We start from the raw sequence: 10554 nt of genomic DNA, 5'->3' as shown, positions 1-10554 counted from the left end.
TCTATTTTACTCCAGACTGTTGACCTTTAAACTCATAGGGCCCTATGTAGACAATTTATGGTGCAGGGCAGGCACAGGCATTCAGGGCGTTTCCAACTTTTGTCTGTCAGTCAGCTGAATGATTTATTACCCACACCTAACAAAATCTTACCTATAGCTACATTTTATTATCAATCATAAATTCGGCTGGTGGTAAATGATATAAAGTTGTTATTTTTAATCTAATTTACCGCTATAATAAAATCCATTTGTCTCTCTGCATGTGTTGTGTTTGTGTGTCTCCAGCAGTAGTGCTGACCTCCTGTGACTTTAACCAGGACAGTGACCCATTCTGCAGGTTCACTCAAGACAACACAGACAACAATGACTGGACAAGACACAAGGGTGGCACCCCAACAGAGGGCACTGGCCCCAGTGGAGACTACCCTGATGGAAGTCAGTCCTGAATGGATGGTTTATTTGAAATGTTTTATTTCTGTATAGTTACCTTGGTAACCAGGTAGACTGGTTCATTTTAAGTCCTAGGATGATCAGATAAATACATGTCTTCTTTCTGTCTCCATCTGTCTGCAGAGGGCTTCTATATCTACCATGAGTGTGACAATGTGTCTAATAGGCAGAAAGCTCGTCTGCTGAGCCCCGCCCTCTCTTCATCAGCCTCTCAGATCTGCGTCACGTTCCGATTTTACATGTACGGTATAGATGATAAGAACGTGTTGAGGGTCCTGGCCAAGAGGCCTGGTGGTGAAGAGGAGGTCTGGAAGAAGACAGGCATCCAGAGTCCATCCTGGCTGAAGGGCTCTGTAACCGTGCCAAAATCCAGCAGTCAGAGTGTCACTGTGAGTCTTAGCTGTCACTGTGCATGCCAATTCACCAAGTCACCCGAATCTAGACAAAGTTCTTATATACCATCAAGTCTACTGACAGGTGCGATGCATTAAAAAACTCAACTGAAAAGAAAAATCCTACACACTGTCAGCCACTTGAAACTTAACAGTTAACTGGAGCTTACGCATTTATAAATTGACAATTCACTTGTCTACTAATGAGCATTAGGAATATTTTTTCTAAAATGCATCACTTTAACAGAAACTAGATTGGTAAACATTTGCTTATTTAAAAAAAAAAAACACTACCTAAAACACTTATTATTGTTTAAACATAAAAACACAGCAATACCTCAAATCAATGTTTCCATCCAAATTTTAGGCATGTTTTTTGATACCATCCATCACAGTTTGAGTTATGCTTACTGAGATAAACACTTGGTGGTGCTAATTTTCCAGTCAGGTGCTGGAAAATTACTGCAGAAGAAGAGGGCTCCACAAGATGATAGATGATAATTAAAAGAGCTGGAAGTTTCTGTTTGTTTCATGTGTTCATTTGAGGAAGGTTACAGTCTCCTCATTACAGAGGATTATTAGAGCCAGGGATGAGAAAAAAATAAACCAGAGAATTAGAGAATGAATTTTTAAATGTCAAGAGTAAATTTGAAATGCTGAGAATAAAGTTGAAATGTTGATTTTAAAGTCAAAATGTTGAGGATGAAGTACAAATGTTGAGAGTAAAGTTGAAACGCTGAGAATAAAGCTGAAATGCTGAGAATAAATTTGAAATGTTGAGTATAAAGTCGAAACATTTAGAATAAATTTGAAACATTGAGAATAAAGTCGAGATGTTGACCAAAAAGTTCAAAAGTTTAAATTAATGTTGAAACGTTGACAATAACTTTGAAATGAGGGGGATTAAGTTAAAATGTTGAGGATATGGTTGAAATGTTGAGAATAAATTTGAAATACTGAGAATAATGTTAAAATGTTAAGGATAACATTAAAATGTTGAGAAGAGAGTAAAAATGTTGAGAATAAACTCATAATGTTGATGATAAAGTTGTTGAAATGCTGAGAATAAATTTGAAATCAAGATGAAATGCATTTTGACCTAATTTTCAAAAATACAAACTTTAAACAAATACCTCCCTCCTCTCTTTTTTCCCCATCTGTCACCCTAAAAATGCCAAGTATGTTTCCATTGCACTTCACTCGTCATGTTTTTGTTGATACTCCAAGCTGTCCACCACAGCCAATCATAAAAACCTTTTTTTCTGATAGTTTGATTTCTAAACAAGACAGTAAGTGCCTTTCCATCCACCTGTTTTTAAGAAAAACTACATAAGTTGCCCCAAATGAGCTACAGCTTACTTTGACCCAAATCATTTCCATGACAGTTCATGTGATCTAACCTGACTGTAGAGCATGAAATCAATCTGTAACTCAAACTTTGTTGCCCTGTACAACTGCTATCTTCATATCATCATAATGTAATCACTCTTTCTCTCTGTCTGTAGATTGTGTTCGAGGCTGAGAGAGGCTTCACTCCTTCCTGTGACTCAGCTCTGGACAACATTGTCATTACTGAAGGAGCATGTCCCTGTGAGTTTAGACACACACACACACACACACACACACACACACACACACACACACACAGAAATAATGCGGTAACATCGATTGTCTAAATGTTTTGTCTACTGTCCACAGCATGTGTCTTTGGCTGTGACTTTGACACTCCTGATGACCTCTGTGGGTGGACGACTCAAACGGACAATCCTGATATATTTGGCTTTGAACAGTGGCCTGGATCAACGGACACTGAAGGTACCGGACCTGACGATGACTTCTCCAAACCTGGATGTAAGTGTACCACCTGTGCATACTGAGATTGATGAGTGATAAAAACCACAATCTGTTAAATATATGCACATAATTGTGGTATAGAGACTGAATCATCAAAATGATTAAGTCTATATTTTATTTTATTTTATTTTATTTTATTTTATTTTATTTTATTGTTAGTGAATGGCAATATTTATTTTGACCCTTCCATATGTAGTTGGCTACTACATGTTGATGGATTCTATATCCGCTATCCCTGGAGCCAAGTCTGAGATCAGAAGTCCTTTGATGAACCCTTCCTCTGGATGTCTGGACCTCACCTTCCACTACTACCTGTATGGCACCAGCACCACCATGGAGCTCAGCGTCCACACCATCATCACAGGTAGAAGACTGCATTTACATGAGCACAGTCAGCATGAATTGTTTTTTGTTTGGCTTGAATTTATCTTTTTTGTTTACCAGGTGGAAGCCTTGGACCTGCTCTCTTCACTGTCCGAGGGGACCAGGGTAAAGGCTGGAAGGCTGCTGAGGTCCGCTACCAGGGAAATGCTGCCATTCAGGTAAATACTAGAACTCTGTGTGTCTCTGCATGTGTGTGGGCATAGGCTTACATTAATTTTCTTGTCACATTTATATGTGTTTCAGTTTGTGATTGTGGGCACCTACGGAGAAACTTCTAAGACAGATATTGCTGTTGATGCTGTGTGTGTCATGGCCTGCAAAGGTGAGAAACTGACCACAGGGAATTCAAGTTCTGCACCATCAGAAATACGTATATATGCTGAGTCAATGACAGATGTTTTCATGAGAAACTATTTTTCATTTACAGCTCAGCCAACAACTCCTCTACCACCAGTAACAAGTCCAAGGCCAACAACTCCAGGACTGACTACACCAAAACCAACGACACCAGGCCCCTCTACACCGAAACCAACAACTCCCAGACCAACTACACCAAAACCAACGACACCAGGCCCCTCTACACCGAAACCAACAACTCCCAGACCAACTACACCAAAACCAACAACACCAGGCCCCTCTACACCGAAACCAACAACTCCCAGACCAACTACACCAAAACCAACAACACCAGGCCCCTCTACACCGAAACCAACAACTCCCAGACCAACTACTCCTAAGCCAACAACTCCTGGACCAACTACACCTAAACCCACAACACCCAGACCAACTACACCAAAACCAACGACACCAGGTCCCTCTACACCTAAACCGCCAACTCCTGGTCCAACTACACCTAAACCATCAACTCCATTCCCCACTACACCTAAACCAACAACTCCTGGACCAACTACACCTAAACCAACAACCCAGAGGCCGACTACACCAAAACCACCGACACCAGGCCCCTCTACACCTAAACCAACGACTCCCAAACCAACCACACCTAAACCAACTACTCCTGGACCAACTACACCTAAACCAACAACCCAGAGGCCGACTACACCAAAACCACCGACACCAGGCCCCTCTACACCTAAACCAACGACTCCCAAACCAACTACTCCTGGTCCATCAACACCTAAACCAACAACTCCTAGACCTACTACACCTAAACCACCAACTCATGGTCCATCAACACCCAAACCATCAACTCCCAAACCAACTACACCAAAACCAACAACACCAAAGCCATCAACTCCTAAACCAACTACTCCTAAGCCAACAACTCCTAGACCAACTACACCTAAACCAACAACTCCCAGACCAACTACACCTAAACCAACAACTCCTGCACCAACGACACCAAAGCCACCAAGTATGACATGTCCTGAGTTGGTTTTCAGTAACATTTAACTCATTATTATTATGTCTACATTTTTCATCAATCAAATCCTTCTGTTTCTGCTGTTCAGAATGCCCTCCTGATGCAGAATATATAGACTGTGGTCCAGCTTGTATCCCTTCCTGTGAGGAACCCTCTACCAACTGCACTGGCTCCTGTATCAGTGGCTGCTTCTGCAAACCAGGGTTTGTCTTCAAGGGACGACGTTGTGTGCCACTGGAGAAATGTGGCTGTCTGGATGACCAGAATAATTATTATGAGGTCAGATGTCCTAGTTAATGTTACTACGTGCATAAATTCATGCTTAGTACAAAGATACAATGACATAGATGGTAATTAAATGGTGTAGTTCTAGTGACATACAGTATGCCCTGCCAGTATTGATCCTTTGCTCAATTTTGTTTCAGCCTGGTGAGATTGTATTTGGTGATGGCTGCTCGAAGCTGTGTCGCTGTGCTGGGAACTACACTTTGGAATGTGTTGATAACTCCTGTGACCCCAGTGAAGAGTGTCACGAGGTTAATGGTGTTGCAGGCTGCTATCCTAAAGGTAATAATGCCTGGTGCATTGTCAAGGAATCGGTACAGGAACTAACAGAAGCAGCTCAAAATGATCCAATCACATCTCAAGGCAGATGTTTTTAGACATGTTCATGTTCTTGTCTTCAAAATCAAAAGGCTCATGCCCCATCTATACACGAAAATACATGCCTGCATACTGCTATGTGTCCTTTTCATTGGCATTGATTTTAAGCACTGAAGGGTGTGAATCAGAGTCAAAAATTACCCCAAAGAAGAAGAAAAGTAAAAGTAAAAAGTTTTTGATAACAAACATGGTGATGTTGGTGAAGGCTGTAATAATGTATCTCTTGAGAAAGACACAAAAGCGGAAGCAGCGCTACAGATGGCGGTAGTTGATTGGTTTGCTTTGCTTTCCAACATCTGAAAGGTATAGGGGGGTAGTGGCATCCACACACTGTTGGACAATCCAACAAGCAATTTATCTGAAGTATGCTGACCCATTAGAAATTGTATTAACAGTGTTGATCTTTGAGGGTGTGGCCACTCTGCAGAGTCCAAAATGAAGGGACTATCCTTTTAAGCCAGCACCATTTCATAAACTATGTCTCTGGTGAAATAAAAAAAAAAGGGGCAAAGCAAAAGCCCTGTGGTGTGTAGTCCACCATAAAGGCATAACTCCTACAACCCTATGCTGTGTAAAATAAAAACAGAATTCAATGATTTGCAAACAAACTGTTTACCAACAACAGTCGACCTTTCCGAAGTCCTGCCCCTTTTTGCCCCTGTGCTCCAGTAACAGTTGAGCAAGCTTGGTACCCTGCAGAACCTTGATCAACTGTGTCCCCTCCTGTTTCCTGTGGTTAGATATGCTATGTGCTAGGCTTGTCTATGTTGAAAAGAAAAGCTAATTTTGAAGATTGTGAGGAGATGTTGCTCAGGGACCTGTAAAAGTGACATATATCACATCTAAAATTAGCTAATGTTAGGAAAACTAGCTAACTAGCCTTTTGCTAACATTAGCATGAACATTGCAAGACCATGAACATTACAGGAAACATTACAGGAGAAAGTTGATCAAAGTTCCGAAAGGCGCAGCATTTAGAAAGAGGTAACTATGACCACAATAGTCTCACCCAATGGATGCACACTCCTGATATAAGTACTGCAATTGATTGCTTGCTTCAAGTGGCCGGGAAACAATAACAACTTCCTTGTTGCAACCTACATTCTGAAAACGGCAAATTAGCACCTGGGACACTAATGGTATGAATGTAAGCAAACTAACAGCTGTTACCTTTTCTTTTCTAGCGATATAGTCATTTTAATGCTAGAGCTTGCTTCCCAATATACAAATGTTCTACCAAAACAAGTTCATTGTTTTGAAGCTGCTCCATTGCAGTATGTATGGGAGATCCATATGGGAGAAAGAGTGGGGAAATGACAGTTTCTTGTTTGTAATTCCCCTAGATTCATCTACATGCATAGCATCTGGAGATCCCCACTACACCACCTTTGACAAGCGCAAGTACAACTTCATGGGCAACTGCAGCTATTTGATGTCTAAACCCTGTAATGATACAACTCTGCCATACTTTGAGGTCCATGCTGACAATGAAAATCGCTACAACAAGCCCACCATCTCCTACCTAAAGGCCGTACATGTATATGTTCGTATGGTGAAGATCTCCATCCTCAAAGGTGGCACCGTGCAGGTGAGAAATGAAGGGAGGGGCTAACACAGTTATTTAAAATAGACCTTCTATACATACAGAGTTTTAATAATCGACTGTATCTGTTCCCACAATAATCATTAATTGTGTTGACCTACTCCCCCACACAGGTGAATGGGACCAAAGTAAACCTGCCAGTGTCTCCGGCCCCTGGTGTCTCTGTGTTCAAGTCAGGAAAGCACTACACTGTGTCCATGGACTTTGGTGTAACTGTTCGCTATGATGGAAACCACTTTATGGACATCAAAGTCATCAAAGAGTGAGTGAAGACTGAACAGATGCTGTCATCGGAAACTGTCTCTTTACCCCTCTTTTTCCCAAACGCACACAGAATTGTCTTTTTAATTAAGGTTTTGTAATGGAGCTGAAAATAAACTCCCCTAATCAGTGGAAACACTAGAACTTGGCTGAAATGAACAATTCACATACTCTTGGACATGGTGGAGAGCAGTGAGATGTGTAACTGAATTGTTGCTGTCATTTTCACAAGTTGTTAATGTACAGATTTTTTGTAATCCGTAGCTATAAAGACAAGCTATGTGGACTGTGTGGAGATTATGATGGAAATGCCAAAGATGACTTCCGTAAATCAGATGGATCACTGACCAAGAATGCCAATGACTTTGGACACAGCTGGAATACTGACCCAGAGTGAGTAGCATAACATTTCTACACCCACATACTTTAAAGACTTCTCACTCTATCAGTCTCTATTACTCTGTATATATTAAAATGAGTCACTTCCCCCAAATAAATGCTACATGTCACCTATATGTATATGTGCGTCTCACTTACAATGGTGTCTGAGTATGAAATATTAATTTAATAATAATTTCAATCTTTGCATGCCGCCACTTGGAAATGTCAGTAGTTATGCTGATGACATATAGCTGTACATCACCATTTCTCCTGATAACTCAGAGCCAATTGATGCCCTTTTTAGCTGTATTTTAGATTTTAAGTCCTGACTTTCTTCAACTCAACCAGGACATAACTGAGGTCTTAATTATTGTTCCTGAAGTTCAGAGAGAGAAACCCAATGCAAAACTAAACAAGTTAGAACAAAACCCCCCAGTGAGGCATCATTTTAATACTATGGTCCACATCTGTGGAGCAGCCTGCCTGAAGACCAGAGTGCCACACAGTGTTGATACCTTTTTAGCCTGCCCTTTAATTAAATTTCATGTGTTTATTTATTGTGTATTTGTTATAATTGTGTATGGATCTCTCTATTTATTTTTTATCTGTTTTCCTATCTGGCATATCCTTTTATTTTATCCACTGACTATTATTAACTTATTTATTTATTTATATTTTAAATTATTTTCTATTTTAAGTTTGTATCCACTCTGGGGGAATTACAGACTTTTCTTATGGACAAGGGGCTTTTATAGCTTACTTGTCGTTAAGATCGCTAACCATGACAGCTACAGTTAACAGGCAACCACCCACACTCAGCAGCCCCCTGATCAACACCTAGACCGGAAGTGACAGGAAATACAGCAAAAAGGTTTACTTAGTTTCCAGATAGGCAAATGGCTTTCGCAGGTTACTTTTTGCTAAGATAGCTAACCGTGACAGCTACAGTTAGCACACAACTGATCACACTCAGCAGCCTCCCATTCAATACCTATGAACCTAGAGATTGAAACCAACAGGAAATATAGCAACGGGGTTTACAGAGTTTCTGATGGGCAGTTGACTTTCACAGCTTACTTGTTGCTAAGGTAGCTAACCATGACAGCTACAGTTAGCAAGCAACCATATCATGTTAAGCATCCCCCCCGATCAACACCTACAAACCCAGAGACCGAAACTGACAGAATTACAGCAACAAGGTTTACAGAGTTTCCAGATGGGCAGATGGCTTTCACAGGTTAATTGTTGGTAAGGTAGCTAACCATTACAGCTACAGTACTGACCACACTCAGCAGCCTCCCTGTCAACACCTAGGAACCTAGAGATTAAAACCGACAGGAAATACAACAACAAGGTTTCCAGAGTTTCCAGATGGGCAGACGGCTTTCTCAGCTTACTTGTTGCTAAGGTAGCTAACTATGACAAGTTTAGCAGTTAGCAGGCAACCAAACTACATTCAGCAGTCTCTGAGTCAAGACCTGGAAACCTAGAGATTCAGCCCAGGGTGCTGAGAGCCAAACCTAGAGAGAAAACCACCTTGGTGGTGTTGCCAAGTAACTTCCAGTGTGGGAAGAAGTCTTTAACTGACTGTCTGTGTGTGTTGAAAGGTGTAATAAGAAACCCAACACCACCATCCCTGGCTGTGATGAAGAAGAACAGGAAATGTATGAGAGCTCTGGATACTGCGGCATCCTGCTGGACAAAAAGGGTCCTTTCGCTGTGTGTCACCCCAAAGTCAACCCCAACGTAAGTCACTACACAAACATTCATACACACACATGCACACAGTACAGTCATTAATATAACTCATTTTCTGGTGCTCAAATTGAAGTAATTACCATCTTTGGAGTAAAGCAAGAGGTTACATGGTTTCCATAGTCTTGTATTCCATCCTCATGATTCAGTATTAGCAAAGTGGGTTTTGTGATACCACTTATTTGGAAACTCTGAAAAATATTTAGAAATGCAGATTCCCTGCTGCAAATGTCTTAATTAGACAGTTATTGAGTTTATTTATTTAATGGACCGACAAACCAGACCATAATGGCACAATATGATTGTTGTGAATTGTAAAAAAAAAAATATGGGTAATGCACCAGGTTCTAAAGATAAATGTTTGGTTCTCTACTCAATTTTCTACAACGGAGAAGAGTCTGAGGCAGAAAAGACGCCAACAGATACAGAATTTAGAATTGTAAGCCAACAAAATATGTTTGTGTTTGTTCAGAATTACTTCAGGGACTGTCTCTTTGATCTGTGTGAGCTGGATGGTGCCAAACCTATTCTGTGTGAAGCCATTGAGGCCTACGTCAATGAATGCCAGGACCGTGGGGTCAATATTGGACCCTGGAGGAATGAAACCTTCTGCCGTGAGTGTTGGGTGAACAAATGGAAGGAGAAACAATAAGTGGCTGGAGGAATGTAGGGAGGGAAACAGTAACAAGGGAGCTGCTTCCTAAGGGTCAGTTCGGTTTCGTATTTGACCTGGTCTCAATTTATCAATTATCTCAGAGTAGGAAATCGTTTTCAACTGACCAAAAGATCTTGAACTGATGCAAATTTGGAGTAAAAGATTTTTTTCAAGCTTTATCAACTCAGGAAATGACACCTATCTCAGCCAACAGTTAGGAAAGGAAAAACTGAATGATGATGGCAATGGAAAAAAAAAAGCTAATTTCCAACAGGGAAGACTCTGTCAGTAATAGTAATAATAATCAGTTAAACAAAAATGCCACAGCCAGAGGGTTTCAAGATCTTTGTTGCATGCTCCTGGTCTCAGTATAATCCTCTTTGCCTGCCTTATTACTGACTTCAGCCTTGCATCCGCCTCCTAGCACTGAGCTGCCCCCCAAACAGCCACTATGAGCCCTGTGCAGACCCATGTCAGGAGACATGTTATGGAAAACCTCCCTCCTGCAGTGGACACTGCTCAGAGGGCTGTGTGTGTGATCCTGGCTACGTTCTGAGTGCTGGCAAGTGTGTCAAGAAGAGTTCCTGTGGCTGCAAATACGACAACGGCCAGTATTATAAGGTATAGTGAAGACCAGATCTGGTCTGATAATCCACCAGGGAATTATGTGTAGGCTGTCATATTTCTTCAAATAAAAACAGGTAGTCAAATAAAAGCTTGGTCTCAAATAATGGCCAGGGAAAAAAGACTGGATAAACTTTTGATGGCTGTC

At 41.0% G+C, this 10554-nt stretch overlaps 1 protein-coding gene across 1 annotated transcript in view; it reads left to right on the top strand.

Annotated features, from left to right (window-relative positions):
• Nucleotides 1-260: 260 nt before the first annotated feature.
• The window catches only part of zanl (zonadhesin, like), a 48600-nt gene continuing 38306 nt past the window's right edge, over nucleotides 261-10554 (top strand). The window contains exons 1-16 of the mRNA XM_084711771.1: nucleotides 261-435; nucleotides 574-839; nucleotides 2348-2432; nucleotides 2541-2693; nucleotides 2893-3060; nucleotides 3141-3238; nucleotides 3324-3402; nucleotides 3508-4455; nucleotides 4553-4743; nucleotides 4890-5031; nucleotides 6471-6715; nucleotides 6844-6992; nucleotides 7256-7384; nucleotides 8980-9118; nucleotides 9600-9741; nucleotides 10207-10403. Coding sequence (XP_084567897.1) covers nucleotides 261-435; nucleotides 574-839; nucleotides 2348-2432; nucleotides 2541-2693; nucleotides 2893-3060; nucleotides 3141-3238; nucleotides 3324-3402; nucleotides 3508-4455; nucleotides 4553-4743; nucleotides 4890-5031; nucleotides 6471-6715; nucleotides 6844-6992; nucleotides 7256-7384; nucleotides 8980-9118; nucleotides 9600-9741; nucleotides 10207-10403 — 3306 coding nt within the window. The remainder of the gene's footprint in view (nucleotides 436-573; nucleotides 840-2347; nucleotides 2433-2540; nucleotides 2694-2892; nucleotides 3061-3140; nucleotides 3239-3323; nucleotides 3403-3507; nucleotides 4456-4552; nucleotides 4744-4889; nucleotides 5032-6470; nucleotides 6716-6843; nucleotides 6993-7255; nucleotides 7385-8979; nucleotides 9119-9599; nucleotides 9742-10206; nucleotides 10404-10554) is intronic.

The sequence above is a fragment of the Lutjanus erythropterus genome, chromosome 23 (assembly GCF_056507025.1).
Source record: "Lutjanus erythropterus isolate fLutEry1 chromosome 23, fLutEry1.hap2, whole genome shotgun sequence".
In the NCBI taxonomy this organism is placed as follows: Eukaryota; Metazoa; Chordata; class Actinopteri; order Lutjaniformes; family Lutjanidae; genus Lutjanus; species Lutjanus erythropterus.
Note: the sequence above shows the minus strand (reverse complement) of the source record. Positions and strands in the feature narration are given on the sequence as shown.